The following is a 16,988-nucleotide window of genomic DNA, read 5'->3' on the forward strand; positions in this document are numbered from 1 at the left end:
GAGAAGTGTTTGGGGGCTGCAGGGATATAATCTGCAGTTACTCCCTGGAGGTGGATTCTTGAGGCTGGCACAGCCAGAGTGAGGAAAGGAACCAGAGTATAGGAAGCAGTCATAGAATCATAGAAGCTTAGGTTTGGAAGCAACGTCAGGAGGCCATCTAGTCCCACGCCCTGCTCAAAACAGGACCAACCACAACTACATCAGTCCAGGTAAGGAGCAGTGTGGGCAGAGGGAGGAAGCCCAGAACTGCTGAGCAGGCCTGGGTTCCCCTACCAGCCACTGAGGGAGTGGCACCAGGGCAGTGAATGGGAAGACTGCCTAGGCAGTTGATGGCCTGAATCCCATAAGGGGAAACACTGAATGACCTAGCTGGAAGTCTAAGTCACAAAGAGAATGCTGCGGGTCCTGGAGGAAGAGGAGCTGCAGACCAGAGTCAGAGTGATGATGTGCAAACTGTGGATGGGGCGTTGGCCTTGAAAGCTAATCCCCAGAATGACCAGGAGGAGATGCCAGATCGGCAGTGAATGGAGTACCTCATGACACCCTGTAAAAGACTTTTGGGAAACTGACAGTTTATTACATCACTTCCACCATTTGGAGTTACAAACTGATTTGCCTATTATATTTTACCTGCTATAGACTCTCAATAACCCTTTTAGCTAATAAATAATAACTTCTTAGCTAATAAACCTTTAGTTATTTACTATAGAACTGGCTGCCAGTTGTTGGAATAAGGTCTGGAGTGACTGACTGGTCTCTTGGGACTGGGAGAAACTTGGTGTGGTGTGATATTATGATTAAGTGACATTTTATCACAACTTTCAGTTTGTCTGGGTGGCAAGTTAGGCTGAAGAGCTTAAATGGACTGTCTGTGACTCCATGGTGAGACTTGCGTAGTGATCCAGGAGTTCATGTTTGTGACTGGCTTGGTGAAATCTAATTATAGAATAGGGGTCTCAAACTCCTGGCCTGCGGCCCATCTGCAGCCCAGGAACCTCCCCACTGCGGCCCGTGGAGGAGAGATGGAAGGAGAGACGCAGGCAGACAGGCTGTCCGCAATGTCTGCTGTAGGCACCGCCCTCCTGTAGCTCCCATTGGCTGGGGGAGAGGGACAGATATATCATCATTAGTTGCTGGGCAGAGTCAGCCATGGAGGCAGCATCACTTTTTTCCACAATGAATATAAACAAGTCAAAATACCGAACACAACTGTCTGATGCACACCTTGCTGCAATCCTGAAGGTTTCAACTGCTCAGGCAGGGAGGCCAAACATCAACAAACTGACAGAACTGAAGCATTGCCAGGTGTCTGGCAAACACTAAAAACTTTCTGGCAGGTGAAGAATTGTATAAAGTTGTATGACAGCTTTATTATTTCTATGAAATTCAGAATAAAAAATACAATATAAATGTTTTCTTTTTTGAACACCATCTTCAATGACATTATTAGCCCACTGGGCGGATTCAAAGACTGGCACTGGCCCCTAAGGCAAATTGAGTTTGAGACCCCGTTACACTGGTCTACAATTTTTGAGAAGTCGTCTGCTTCAGAGATAAAATGTGCTATTTATTATGTATTTTGATGTGCTGAATTCAAATATGACAATTAAAACAACTGATTGGCTACTGTTTCTAAGATATTTAAGTTTTTACATTTTATGTCTATGTATATTGTGTAGATAGTAGAGTTTTAATCATAAATTGTAAACCTAGGTCTTTTCATGTGTTTATGGTTGCTTTACATGATAATATTTCACCTGTCCTGTTTATGTAACACTTTAAAAATCAGCAAAACGGTTATATAAATAAAATTTATTATGAAACAAAAGGCAAAAAACTATTATGTACATAGTTTAGTCCTAGTCAGTGTCTACTTGGTGCTTCTTGGCTTGTCTCTTGTATTCATTAAATGGAGCATCTCTTGTCACTGTCCAGCAATAGTCTGCAAGCATTGATGGGCTCCATTTGCCCTGATAGCGTTTCTCCATTGTTGCAATGTCCTGGTGAAATCGCTCGCCATGCTCGTCACTCACTGCTCTGCAGTTCGGTGGAAAAAAATCTAGATGAGAGTGCAAAAAATGTTTCTTTAGTGACATGTTGCAACCAAGGCTTTGGATGCCTTGAGGAGGTTTTCCACCAACAACCTGTAGTTGTCTGCCTTGTTGTTTCCGAGAAAATGTATTGCCACTAACTGGAGGCTTTCCATGCCATCTTTTCCTTGCCACGCAGTGCATGGTCAAATGCATCATCTCGAAAAAGTTCACAAATCTGAGGACCAACAAAGACACCTTCCTTTATCTTAGCTTCACTTAACCTTGGAAATTTTCCATGGAGGTACTTGAAAGCTGCTTGTGTTTTGTCAATGGCCTTGACAAAGTTCTTCATCAGACCCAGCTTGATGTGTAAGGGTGGTAACAAAATCTTCCTTGATTCAACAAGTGGTGGATGCTGAAGAATTTTCCTCCCAGGCTCCAATGACTGTCGGAGTGGCCAATCTTTCTTGATGTAGTGGGACTCTCTTGCACAACTATCCAATTAGCAGAGAAAACAGCAGTACTTTGTGTATCCAGTCTGCAGACCAAGCAAGAGAGCAACAACCTTCAAAACGCCACAAAGCTGCCACTGATGTTGGTCATAGTTTATGCACCTCAAAAGTTGTTTCATGTTGTCATAGGTTTCCTTCATATGGACTGCATAACCAACTGGAATTGATGGCAAAACATTGCCATTATGCAGTAAAACAGCTTTAAGACTCGTTTTCGATGAATCAGCGAACAGTCTCCACTCATCTGGATCGTGAACGATGTTGAGGGCTGCCATCACACCATCAATGTTGTTGCAGGATACAAGATCACCTTCCATGAAGAAGAATGGGACAAGATCCTTTTGATGGTCACGGAACATGGAAACCCTAACATCACCTGCCAGGAGATTCCACTGCTGTAGTCTGGAGCCCAACAGCTCTGCCTTACTTTTGGGTAGTTCCAAATCCCTGACAAGGTCATTCAGTTCATCTTGTGTTATGAGGTGTGGTTCAGAGGAGGAGGATGGGAGAAAATGTGGGTCCTGTGACATTGATGGTTCAGGACCAGAAGTTTCATCCTCTTCCTCGTCTGACTCAAGTGAGAATGATTCTGGTGCATTAGGAACTGGCAGTCCTTCTCCGTGGGGTACTGGGCGTATAGCTGATGGAATCTTTGGATAATGCACAGTCCACTTTTTCGTCTTTGACACACCTTTCCCAACTGGAGGCACCATGCAGAAATAACAATTGCTGGTATGATCTGTTGGCTCTCTCCAAATCATTGGCACTGCAAAAGGCATAGATTTCCTTTTCCTGTTCAACCACTGGCGAAGATTTGTTGCACAAGTGTTGCAGCATATGTGTAGGGCCCACCTCTTGTCCTGATCTCCAATTTTGCAGCCAAAATAAAGGTGATAGGCTTTCTTAACCATAGTGGTTATACTGCGCTTTTGTGATGCAAAAGTCACTTCACCACAAACATAGCAGAAGTTATCTGCACTGTTCACACAAGTACGAGGCATCTCTGCTCACTTTGGCTAAATAGAAATATGTCCCTTTGCAAAATCAAACACTGACAAATAAGAGAACACGACACTGTATGATTTCTAGAGCTGATATAGGGCAATTTGTTCAGCACAGTGATGTAAGCTTCGTTATGATTGCATCATCCATAACGTCTAGGAATAACATGATGCAATTCATATAATGTATGACACAATACCAGCTTCAGATTGCATCATTCATTGTTTTGCCTAAAAAGCAAGTATTATTCAAACCCAGTCATAGATTTATTCATAGATCCAGTTAAAGATGTATTTTAGTCATTTCTGGTTTAAATTGAGATCCCTTCCCTTTATAACTCACTTATCCTCCGCCATTCCCAAGTCAAGGGTCATATATACTGACCCAGTAGCATATCTTGAAAACTAGAGCCAATCAACAATTTTAAGCACCATTTTCATTCTCAGTGACCAGAATTAGTAAAGTTTGACTACATTTATTTCAGAAGCATTTTGACTGTAGAGCAGTGTTATTGACCACACTAGCAGTTTGGGTGTCTGCTCTTGTTTTTTTGAGTCTGCCCTGAGATAGTCACTTACAGTGGTGAGCCACTCCAGACAGCATGACAGGAGGTACCAGAACGTTAGAGAAAAGCAGACTTGGTACCAATTTATTTAACAAATAAAGAGAAAGAAAGGCAAATTGGATCCATGTGTCTACAATAAACTCCCAGACACTTAGGGCCTAATTCTACGCTGCTGAAATCAACTGTGAAGCTCCCACTGACACAATGGGAAAAGAAATAGGCCCTTAATGTGCTGTAGTTACCCTGCAGTTGGAATGGGCATGAAAAATGATATCAATGCAGTAACATACAGTGCATGATATAGGGTGTGGTAAACCCAGGACAAACAGCTACGGAGGTGGGGGGGTAGTAATTAGTCCCAGGGGGTTAAAAGGCCTCTCCCAATCCACTGAGGAGAGATAACCACGGGGAAACAAGGTTCAGCTGGAAAAGGGGTTACTAGGAAACTAATTAGGTTCAGCTGGCTCCAACTGCTTGAGACCTTTTTAAACCCTCCCCTGCGTGGAAAGAGGGGTGGGGGTGAGAGAGTGAGAGAAGCAGGGAAGCTGCCAGTAGGCTGGGTGCAGCAAAACACTGAACCCTTCCAGGAAGGAAGCTGCACTCCCTCCCCAGAAGGGAAGAAAAACAAGCACAAGGGACTGACTGGGGAAAGGAATAGCCGGAGCCTGTGCTACCTGTAAGGATCTGCCTTGCCCAAGCCTGTGTCTCCAAGGCAAAAAGGACTGAGCCTGCTGAGGGGAAGAAAGTACTTTGCCACACGTGGTGTCAGGGGTGGGATGTGGTATAGTGAGTGAGGCTCTGTGGCAAGCCATCTCAGGGCAGGGTAAATCACACACAAAAAATTAAAAAAAAAAAAAAAAAATGGAGGACGTAGTGAAGGCATTGAGACAGGCCACTGCGGCCCAACAAGAGGCTACCAGGGTACAGATGGCGGCCCACCAAGAGTCAGTATGTGTCCAACAAGAGACAAACCAATTGCTGATGAACCAGGCGGCCCAAGATGGAGCCACCTGAATGAAGTAGTGAACCAGTTGAAAGCCCTGACCATGCTGACGCACGGGCCCCAGGGAACCCGGTCGCTACGCGCAAGCAACTATTTACAGAAAATGACAACAGGTGACGATACAGAGGCATATCTCCTTGCGTTCAAGAGGGCAGCCCTGCGGGAGGCCTGGCCTCAAGACCAGTGGGCAGGTATCCTGGCCCCATTTCTGTGCAGGGAGGTCCAGAAGGCCTATTTCAACATGACCACAGAAGCACCTATGGATTACCCCCAGCTGAAGGCGGAAATCCTGGTGAGGTCAGGCGTGATGCCGGCCATAAGGGCCGAGCGCTTCTATGAGTGGAAATACCAGGACAACAAAGCGCCGAGGTCCCAGCTATTTGACTTGATCCACCTTGCCCGGAAGTGGCTCCAACCCGAGACCCATGGGACGGAGAAGGTAGTGGAAATCCTGGTGTTGGACACGTATGTGAGGGGGTTGATGCTGGACATACAAGGGTGGGTCCACCAAAATGATCCCTCCTCCTATGATGAACTAGTTTCCCTCGTAGAGAGACACTTAGCAGCCCAAGAACTTTCTCAGACCACCGGGGAAGGAAGGTGCCAGAATCGGAGACCAGTCTCTGTGCCGAGGCCCTGGTTTGCCCTAGCGCCAGGCTGGACAATGGACGGGAGGAAGGAGGCAGAAGAGCAGCCGGCGGTCCCGGAGAGACTTGAGGACTGGGGGAGAAAGACTCGGGGGGATAAAGAACAGCAGCCTGAAAAATAGGGGGCTGCCCCGAGCTGGGTACCGATGTTATGCCTGTGGCGAATTGAGGCATATTGCTGCCCAATGTCCGAATCTAGAAGAGCCTATGCAATGCGAATTGGGAGATATAGGGGGACCATGTGATCTAATAAGTCTAGTTGGGGTTGCGATGGTCCCTCATAGATACACTAGGCCCGTTAAGATGAATGGTATAGAGACCACAGCATTGGTAGACTCGGGAAGTGCAATCACGTTAGTCTCGGGGAAGCTGGTTGGGCAGGACCAACTATCCCGGGCCAAGCGCTCAGGAATATCCTGTGTGCTTGGGGATGTCAACTATTATCCAACCATCCCCATAAAAATAGAAGAAGTTCTCAGAAACCCCACTAGGTTGACGGTGGGAGTAGTTCCGAAACTCCCCTACCCAGTCCTTATCGGATGAGACTTCCCAGGGTTTGATAGCCTACTCCCCGGGGAGGAGGTAGAAGAAAATAATGACCCCGGAACCCAGGGGGTGGCCCAGATAGTTAACCCCCCTCCGGCCTTCCATGAATTTAACCATAATTTGTTCTCCCTGCCCGGGAAGTCCAGGAAGACTTGGAAGGAATGGAGGACGGATAAAAGGAGGGGGACGAGGATCCTGACCCAGTACCAGAAGTCTACGCTTGCAGGGTAAAGAAGGGGCTCAACCGACAGCAGGACTGGGCCAGTGATCAACAACCCTATCGCCGGACCTGGTTCTCCAGGGGCTTTCCCCAAGGGGGAGACGGAGGTAGAACCCCCCTGAGTTTGGACAAATGGAGACCGCACTCGGGAATTTTGGTCAGGATCAGGCCAATGATCCCATATACAACAATATTTGTAAAGTAGTAGTCGAGGTAAATGGGGCCCCATGGAGGGGAGAGTTAAGGGCCCAGGGCCATATTATATGATTAAGAACAATCTGCTATACAGAGTAGTCTGGGTCAAAGAGCAAGTCGTAGAACAACTCTTGGTCCCACAGAAGCATCAGAGGGCCGTGATGGATCTGGCCACAGCCATCTGTTCGGGGGCCACCTAGGGGTAGATAAGATCCTTGACCAGATTCTACAGAGGTTTTTTTGGCCCGGCATTTATGCGGCAGCCCGGCAGTATTGTACATCCTGTCCGGAATGCCAGATACATTGGCCCCGACCACACTTAAGGACCCCTTTGATACCTCTGCCAATTATTGAGACCCCATTTGAGCGAATAGCCATGAACATAGTAGGGTCATTGGAGAAGTCAACCCGGGGCCATCAGTACATTTTGGTAGTACTAGATTATGCCACCCGATACCCCGAGTCCGTACCTCTACGGAACTCCGTGTCCAAGACCATAGCCAAATAATTAGTCCAGATTTTTTCCAGAATAGGGATACCTAAGGAGATCCTGACAGACCAAGGGACCGCCTTTGTGTCTAAGCTGATGAAGGACCTATGTACAATGTTCCACATACGGACCCTCAGTCTACCACGATGGTCTTGTCGAATGCTTTAATAGGACATTGAAGAACATGTTACGGAAAGTGGTTAGTCGCGACGGGAAAGACTGGGACGCCCTGCTGCCTTACTTGCTGTTTGCCGTACAGGAGGTCCCTCAGGCTTCTACTGGATTCTCCCCCTTCAAGCTGTTATATGGTCGCCACACCAGGGGCATACTGGACCTGGCTAAAGAAGACTGGGAAGAACAGCCGAACCCTGGGAGAAATGTTGTTGAACATGTCTTGCAGATGAAAGACAGAATATCCCAAGTCGCCCCCCTTGTGCGCGAACACATGGAGAAGACCCAAGGGGCACAACAGACATACTACAATTGCCAAGCAGCGACCTGGAAGTTCCAGGTGGGGGACCGGGTGATGGCGCTCATACCCACAGTGGAGAGTAAGCTCCTGGCCAGGTGGCAGGGGCCGTACGAGATAATAGAAGCTATAGGAGAAGTCGACTATAAGGTGCGACAGCTGAGTCGCCGGAAGCTGGAGCAGATCTACCATATAAATCTGCTGAAGCCTTGGCAGGATAGAGAAGCTCCGGTGGTTGCGCTAGGGGCACCATCCCCTAAAAGCAACCAGCCCGACCTGGTGGGAATATCTCCAGAGTTGACTCCGGAACAATGATCGGAAGTGATCAGCCTGATCAAATGCAACCAGGATGTGTTCTCGGAAAAGCCCGGCAGGATTACTGAGGGGAGGGATAGCTCAGTGGTTTGAGCATTGGCCTGCTAAACCCAGGGTTGTGAGTTCAATCCTTGAGGGGACCACTTGGGGATCTGGGGCAAAATCAGCACTTGGTCCTGCTAGTAAAGGCAAGGGGCTGGACTCAATGACCTTTCAAGGTCCCTTCCAGTTCTAGGAGATGGGATATCTCCATTAATTATATTATTATCCTCACAGAGTCTGGAGTGAAGGTGAATGTCAAGCCATACCGGATCCCGGAGGCCAAAAGAGATCAGGACAGAGGTCAGGAAAATGCTGACCTTAGGAGTCATCGAAGAATCTAATGGCCAAGTCCCATGGTTTTAGTGCCTAAGCCTGATGGCAGTATGAGGTTCTGCAATGACTTCCGCAAGCTGAATGAGGTGTCCCAATTTGAGGCGTACCCTATACCCAGGATAGATGAGGTAATTGACAAACTAGGAAAAGCACGGTTTATGTCTACCCTTGACCTGACCAAGGGCTATAGGCAGATCCCCCTGGCCAAGGCCAACAAAGAGAAGACAGCCTTTGCAACTCCAGAGGGTCTGTATCAGTACACCATCCTCCCCTTTGGGTTGCATGGGGCTCCCGCTACTTTCCAATGGCTAATGGACAAACTGTTGCGACCCCATGGCAAGTATGCTGCAGCCTATCTCAACGACGTCATCATATATAGCCCTGACTGGGAGATGCACTTGGAGAAGGTGGAAGCGGTCCTGGACACAGTGAGGAAGGCGGGGCTGACTGCGAATCCCTCCAAATATTCAATCAGGTTAGCTGAGGGCAAGTACCTTGGGTAAATAGTGGGGAGGGGCATGGTGAAGCCCCAACTGAACAAGTTAGAAGCTATACAAAAGTGGCCCCGACCACTCCAGGAAAAATAGGTCAGAGCATTCCTGGGACTAGTGGGGTACTATAGGCAGGTCATTCCCCACTTCGCCACTATGGCATGCCCATTAACGGACCTAAAAAAAGCTCGGGGCCCAGACATAGTAAAATGGTCTGCCACAGCCGAAGGCGCATTTGCAGATCTCAGGGCGGCCCTCTGCACAGACCCCGTACTAGTAGCCCCAGACTGGGGGAAGGAGTTTATCCTACAAACCTGAAGTAGGGTTGGGGGCGGTACTTTCACAAGTGGTTGGAGACGACGAACACCCCATCCTCTTCCTCAGTAGGAAGTTCCAGCCTAGGGAACGGAAATACGCCGTAGTGGAGAAGAAATGCCTGGCGGTAAAATGGGCCATAGAAAACCTCCACTACTATCTACTTGGACGGAGGTTTACCCTTGTCACGGACCATGCCCCTCCGCAGTGGATGCACCAAAACAAGTACAAAAATGCGAGAGTAACAAGATGGTTCCTGTCACTTCAACCCTTCCACTTCACAGTACAACATAGGTCTGGAACCCAACATGCGGATGGCAATGCGGATGGCCTGTCGAGAGTGCACTGCTTTCCGACCCAAGTAGCCCAACCCCGTAGAGGTGGGGGGTGGGGGAGGAATATGTGGTAAACCAGGACAAACAGCTACAAAGCGGGGGGAGGAGTAGTAATTAGTCCCAGGGGGTTAAAAGGCCTATCCCAGTCCACTGAATAGAGATAATCACGGGGAAACAAGGTTCAGCTGGAAAAGGGGTTACTAGGAAACTAATTAGGTTCAGTTGGCTCCAACTGCTTGAGACCTTTTAAAACCCTCCCCTGCGTGGAAAGAGGNTGCTCCAAATCAGGCAGAGCAGGGTTTGAACATGGATTTCCCACCTCCCAGCTGAGTGCTTTAACCACTGGCTTATGGGTAAAATGGGGAGATGAGAGAGCTGACCTGGCTTACATGCCTAGCTCCAGGAGTGGGTTCATGACTGAGATCCCTGAGCAGAGGTGTTTACCTCTGCCTGTGTGTCAGGGGGCTGAGGCTTAGATCAATAGCAGGTTGGCATCTAAAGAACGTTGTGTATCTAGGTCCTACTCCCTTCCTTGGCATTTCACTGCCGGCAAATTTAGGTGGTTCACTGTTCAGCTTTCTGGCTTCTGGTGCCTAACTCTCCCCATGCATTGTACGGGGAGCTGGGTGTGTGACTCAGAGCTGAGGATTCCATTGGATGGCAAGGTACCTAGGAGTCAGACCTTGCAATGCCCAAGTCCCTTGTGGGATCTAGCCCAGAGCTACTATCCATGGCAGTCTTGGTCAAAACAGGTTGCATCTGACTTCCTTTTCTTACTATTGTTTTCTGATACAAGACAGCATGTTTTTTAAGACTTTAAAATCAAGAAGCCACTATATACACTAGAGCTTCTTGGAAGTTCATCTTTTTCCCCACAAAATATGAATGACCATGAATATTTTTCATGTTTCACAAATAAATTTGGGTTTTTCATAGAGCTAATGATTAAAAAAAATTAATCGTGATTAATCGTGCTGTTAAACAATAATAGAATACCATGTATTTAAATATTTTGGATGTTTTCTACTGTTTCAAATATATTGATTTCAATTACAACACAATAGAAAGTGTACAGTGCTCACTTTATATCTATTTTTTATTCCAAATATTTGAAGTATAAAAAATGAAAGAAATAGTATTTATCAATTTAGCTAATACAAGTACTGTAGTGCAATCTCTTTATCATGGAAGTTGAACTTACAAATGTCGATTTTATGTACAAAAAATAACTGCATGCAAAAATAAAACAAATTTAAATTGGTATTCTATTGTTTAACAGTGTGATTAAACTGTGATTAATAATGATTTTTTTTTAAATCTCGATTAATTTTTTAGTTAAATGCATGAGTTAACTGTGGTTAATCAACAGTCCAAGTTTTTCAAAAAAATCTGAACATTTTCAATGAAAACAGACTTTTTGTGAAAGTTTGTAATCTTATTGTGAAGATTTTTCACAGGAAAAAAGTTTTCATGAAATTTTTTGAACATAAAAATACAGGAGAGAGAGAGAAGTTGCTATAGTGCATTAACCATATAACATGGCTATGCTTTGTTCTGTATATAATATATATAATATATTTTTACTATAAAGGGGTCACAGTTTGAACCTCAGATCCACATCATTTCAAGAACTGCTGAGATCACAGCACAAGGTGGGGTGGAGGCAGGCCCTAGGGTGGGTTATGTTCCCACTGAACAAGGACAGGATATTTAGAAGATTTTCACACTAAGTCACCTGAGCAAATGACACCGACGTCCTCAGCAATTCCTGTCTGGGCTGTCTCAGATGCGGAGTTGTCACAGAGAGTCAGACGAGTCTCATTTCCTCCACATCGGACACTTTTCAGCCCCACGGGGCCCCTTCCTCGCTCAGACTTAGGTGGGTTATAAGCTTTCTCAGCGACTCCACACTGGAGCTGTCTGCACACCACGCTGGCATCATCCATGTCCCACTGGTCATCCAGGACTCTGCCCCACGCACCATGGAGGAAAATCTCGACTGTCCCACTGCATCGGCTCTCTCCATACAACAGTCTGAGCACCTCAGAACGACCTGGGCTCACAGAGACACAAAATATGCTGAATAACACTCCCTGCTGGTACTGCATTAGAAATAACACACAGATGTGAGGTAAAACACAGGTTTTTGTGCCAAGTGGAAGGTAACCCTCACCACTGTGCAGTGATAGAGGGAACAACCTCTCTCAAGGGTTTCATTTGTCTGTCTACTCAGAAATGCAGGAGGTGATGGAGGGAAAGAATTCCCCAACTCTGATATCAGAGCTTGCACAATGTGGAACGCTATCACCTCCCAAAGGAGTCAATGTGAGTGGATAATGCTCAGGAACACCTGGCACATCAGGCCCCTGGTTACCAAAACGCTCTGTGCAAAAGTGCTTAGTGCTCACCCCTCACACTGATAGTGGCAGCGCTGTGAGATAGGTGTGATTTACAACACTAGTCTTTTCTGCACTCAGCTGGGTTTTTCCAGGCCAGGTCTGCAACTGTGGACACTTGAGTTACCTTTCTCATGAACTCTAGCTATTGTCTTGGCTGGAGATGTTGCTTGGAGGGGTGAGTGACCTCTGGGCAATGGGGAGGAAGGCCCCATTTTTTTCTAAACATATGTATTTTTCATTTTAAAACTTTGTTCACTGTGAGCATGTAAAGATGTTGAAGTTCCTTATGGGAGAAGCCAAGACTCTTTCTGGTGATTAGGTCATTGGAGATTTATACAGTGTGTACGGCACCTTGCATTTCAAAGGAGCCAAGTGTTCCCAAAATATGATCTGTAAACTTGTCAAATCTTCCTAAATATGTAAACAGTTATAAAAATATACATACAGAGGACAGTAGTGACTCCATATTTAAAGATGAGATTAATATTGCACTTAAGACAGGGATTCAATTATTTTGATTATATATGGTCTGATTCTCACATTAACACTCCTATACTGTGAGTAGGTGTCACAGAGTCACCGGACAATGCTCTGGAACTATTCCATATGAATCCAGTCAGGACTCTGGGGGGAATATTACTCCTCTCTGTGAGCAGACTGTCTCCAGGGCAAGAAGCTTACACAGTTTTGACCTTCTTGGGTCTGACCTCGGAGTATTCAGCATCCCCTTCTCACACAGTGTGCTTCCCACAGCAAGTTCGTACGGGGGGGGGCCTCCTGGGGAAGCCAGAGGGCCCTGCACCCCAAATCCACAGTCAGACATGACTCTCAGCCAGGAACACAATCCAAAACAGAACTTGTAGGTACAGGGAACAGGACCCCTCAGTCAGGTTCATTTCAAGGCCGGGGAGGCAAGAGCCCAGTGGCGTAGCCAGGTTCTAACATCAGGGGGAGCGAACACAAAAAAAGGCACCACCCAACATATCAAATTACTAATTACATACTTTTAAATTCGTTATACATATTTATTTGTACTTAAAATAAAAACACAAGAATGATCCAGCCACGGAAGGGTTTGCACAGCCGGCATTTCACAGGAGAACTTTAGATTATACTTAGATATACGTTAGTTCCTAGAAAGTAAATGACAGAATACAGTTGTTTATAATTGTCACAGGTTTAAAATAAAATACTGGCCATTTTTTCCAGTTACTAATTTCATTTTAAAATCAATCAGTGAAATGCACTTTATTTATAATAGATCGTAATACTAAAGTAACCAAAAAGGCATGACAAATACAAGTTTTATGAGAATTAGTGAGCAAAGATCTCATAGCTCTTCGGGGTTGGACAAAGCAGTAATTTCCCTCAAAGTAGCTTTATTCATGGGGTTTTTTTAAACAAAAGACATCTCTACAACACAGGTTGGCAGTCTAACATTTTTGAAACACGGAGTACTGAAAATTAGGGTTTTTAACTAATTTAAGCTGTACACACACACACACACACACACAAAACCAACAACAAAAAACAAACCTCTTCCTGCTTTCCTATCACCAGTTCTGTTACTACAGGAATGAAATCTAGACATCCTGTAAAACAGCTAGTTCAACATTGTTCTTCAAACCTCAGATCAGTGAAATGCAGCTTTGCATTTGAGATACTATATGACTGCCTGCATCTACACTGACATCAGGAGAGAAGAAGAGGACAATACTGTCCCTATGATTTAAAAAAAAAAGGCGAGACACACCCACCCACTATCAGTGCAACAAGAAGGGAGAACAGTAGCTGGGGCCAAGAGAGAAGATGCAATGAAATCCTCCTGTATCCACAACTGACATCTGAAATGCATCAGTCACTCTGCAGATCAAAGAAAGAAAGAGCAGCCAGTATTCAGACAGATAGGATCCTTATGACCTATATAGGAGAAGTCACTTTCTAAGGCCTTGGCTACACTTGTGAGTTACAGAACTGTAAAGGCTCCCGCAGCGCTGTAACTCACTCCCCGTCCACACTGGCAAGGCATTTGCAGCACTGTATCTCCGTGGTTGCAGCGCTGCATGTACTCCACCTCTCCGAGAGGAATAGCGAGTATTGTGCTGCAGCTGCCCAATGCGCTGTGAATGGCCTCCAGAATTATTCGGCAGTATCCCACAATGTCTGTTCTAGCCACTCTGGTCATCAGTTCAAACTCTACTGCCCTGGCCTCAGGTAACCAACCATGTGACCCACCCTTTACATTCCCCGGGAATTTTAAAAATCCCCTTCCTGTTTGCTCAGCCCGGCATGGCATGGAGTGCTATCAGCAAATCTTTTCAGGTGACCAAGCCTCCATGCGCCAAGCGAGCCCCAGCATGGAGGTTGCTGGACCTCATCAGTGTTTGGGGGGAGGAAGCTGTACAGTCCCAGCTGCGCTCCAGCCGTAGGAATTACGATTCCTTCGGGAAGGTATCAAAGGACATGATGGAAAGGGGCCATGACCGGGATGCCCTGCAGTGCAGGATTAAAGTGAAGGAGCTGCAGAGTGCCTACTGCAAAGCCCGCAATGCAAACAGCCGCTCGGGTGCTTCCCCCGCGACCTGCCGATTCTACAAAGAGCTGGATGTGATACTTGGGATTAACCCCACCTCCACTCCAAGCACCACCATGGACACGTCAGAGCCGGTGGGGGTGGGGGAAAGAGGAAGAGGAGGAGGAGGAGGAGGAGGAAGAAAACGGGAGTGATGGTGGTGGGCCGGATGGAGACACCCCGGAATCCCTGGAGCCATGCAGCCAGGAGCTCTTCTCGAGCCAGGAGGAAGGTAGCCAGTCGCAGCGGCCAGTACTTGGTGGAGGACAAACAGAAGAGCAGGTTCCCGGTAAGCGTTTTTTTTTTTTCAGGAAGGATTTTTTTTGGTGCGGGCTCTTTGGGAGAGGAGGGTTAGGCATGCATGCCTAGATGAGGAATAGTGCATTGATGTGGTTTATCACATCGTGGTAATCGGCCTCGGTAATCTCCTCGAATGTCTCATCCAGAATGCGTGCAATGCGCTTGCGCAGGTTTATGGGGAGAGCCACCGTGGTCCTTGTCCCAGCCAGGCTAATGTGTCCGCACCACTGTGCCGCGAGGGGCGGGGGGACCATTGCTGCAAACAGGCAAGCTGCATATGGGCCAGGGCGGAAGCTGCATTGCAGCAGAAGACCCTCCCTTGCTTCCCAGGTCACCCTCAGCAGCGAGATATCGTCCAGGACGAACTCCTGTGGAAAATGTCGGGACAGCGTTCAGTGTAGGTGCCCCCTGAAGCTGTTGGCTCTCCCCAAGGCACAGAAACCCAGAGGACAGTGCAGCCCTGAAACAATCAGTCCCCCTTACTCACCATTTTGAGGCTCCCGTGGGATATGTGTGCTCTGTTTCGGACGGGAAAATGATGCTATTGTGTAGACCCTGTGTGTTTTCTACTCCTTAAGTGCGGGGGGAATCATTACTCTGTCTGGTATAAACAATGCTGCCTCTGTTAAATGTTGCATTTTGCCTATACAGATGCATCAATCTTGAGACCTCAGCCGTCCCTCTTATCGCCTGCTCAGAGACTGCAAAGACTCAGGAAGAGACCGCGAAAAAGCAAAGAAGACATGCTGCAAGAACTGATGTGGCAATCTATTAAAGAAAATGAGAAAGCACAGAACTGGAGGGAGAGAGAAAGCAGAATCCGCCAGGAAAAAGCAGCGAACCGGCGGCAAAGCACCGCGCACCGGCAGCAAAGCACTGATAGGTGCATAAGCATCCTGGAGCGCCAAGCAGATGTTATCCAGGAGCTGGTAGCCATGCAGAAAGAGGAGCAGTACAGCAAACGCCACCCCCACCCCCCACAGTCCTTGTCCAAAAACTCTTTCCGTTGTGCCCTACTGTCACCTCCAACCCACTTTCCCCAACTTCCGTGTTCTTCACGCCACCTGCTGCCTCCAACACTAGTATCTTCACCACCCAGCCCTGAAAACCACGACGCTTACCCTCTGCACTCAACCCCCATCACCATGCAGTATAGCTGTCCTGAAGTGCAGCACTCACTGCACAGCATACCAGACAGGACACATGCGAATCTGTGATTGTACTGTTCCCCACTCCACCCCCTTGTTTCTTTTCAATAAATGGATTCTTTGGCTCTGAAAACATTCTTTATTATTGCATAAAGTAAAAGACTCCTTAGCCCAGGAAATAAACAGGCACTGCAAGTCTGCTTGTCTGCTTAGCAGACACTGATTCATAAAGATTGGAACTACTGCACTTCACTCCTGTGCAGGGCACCAGATATCACTGCTGGTTTTCAGCCTCAAATTGCTCCCTCAAGGCATCCCTAATCCTTGCAGCCCCGCGCTGGGCCCCTGTAATAGCCCTGCTCTCTGGCTATGCAAATTCAGCCTCCAGGTGTTGAACCTCAGAGGTCCATGCCTGAGTGAAGCTTTCACCCTTCCCTTCACAAATATTATGGAGGGTACAGCACGCGGATATAACTGCGGGGATGCTGTTTTCGGCCAAGTCCAGCTTCGCATACAGAGATCGCCAGCGGCCCTTTAAATGGCCAAAGGCACACTCCACAGTCATTCGGCACCGGCTCAGCCTGTAGTTGAACTGTTTCTTGCTGCTGTCAAGGCTCCCTGTGTAGGGTTTCATGAGCCACGGCATTAACGGGTAAGCGGGATCTCCAAGTATCACAATGGGCATTTCAACTTCCCCTACCGTGATCTTCCGCTCTGGGAAAAAAGTCCCGGCCTGCATCTTCCTGAACAGCCAAGTGTTCCAAAAGATGCGGGCGTCATGCACCTTTCCGGGCCAGCCTGTGTTAATGTCAATGAAATGCCCACGGTGATCCACAAGCACCTGGAGAACCATAGAGAAATACCACTTCCGATTAACATACTCGGATCCTAGGTGGGGTGGTGCCAGAATAGAAATGCGTGTCCCATCTATCGCCCCTCCACAGTTAGGGAACCCCATTTGTGTAAAGCCATCCACTATTTCCTGCACGTTACCCAGAGTCACGGTTCTGCTGAGTAGGATGCGTTTAATGAACTTGCATCAACACGATTCCAACG

The 16,988-nt window shown here is 47.2% G+C and overlaps 1 protein-coding gene across 1 annotated transcript in view; it reads right to left on the reverse strand.

Annotated features, from left to right (window-relative positions):
• The window catches only part of LOC117874114 (scavenger receptor cysteine-rich type 1 protein M130-like), a 183,544-nt gene that overhangs the window by 129,225 nt on the left and 37,331 nt on the right, over positions 1–16,988 (reverse strand). Inside the window, exon 5 of the mRNA XM_034763975.1 lies at positions 11,249–11,566. Within this exon, the coding sequence (XP_034619866.1) occupies positions 11,249–11,566 (318 nt within the window). The remainder of the gene's footprint in view (positions 1–11,248; positions 11,567–16,988) is intronic.

The sequence above is a fragment of the Trachemys scripta genome, chromosome 1, assembly GCF_013100865.1.
Source record: "Trachemys scripta elegans isolate TJP31775 chromosome 1, CAS_Tse_1.0, whole genome shotgun sequence".
Classification (NCBI taxonomy): Eukaryota; Metazoa; Chordata; order Testudines; family Emydidae; genus Trachemys; species Trachemys scripta.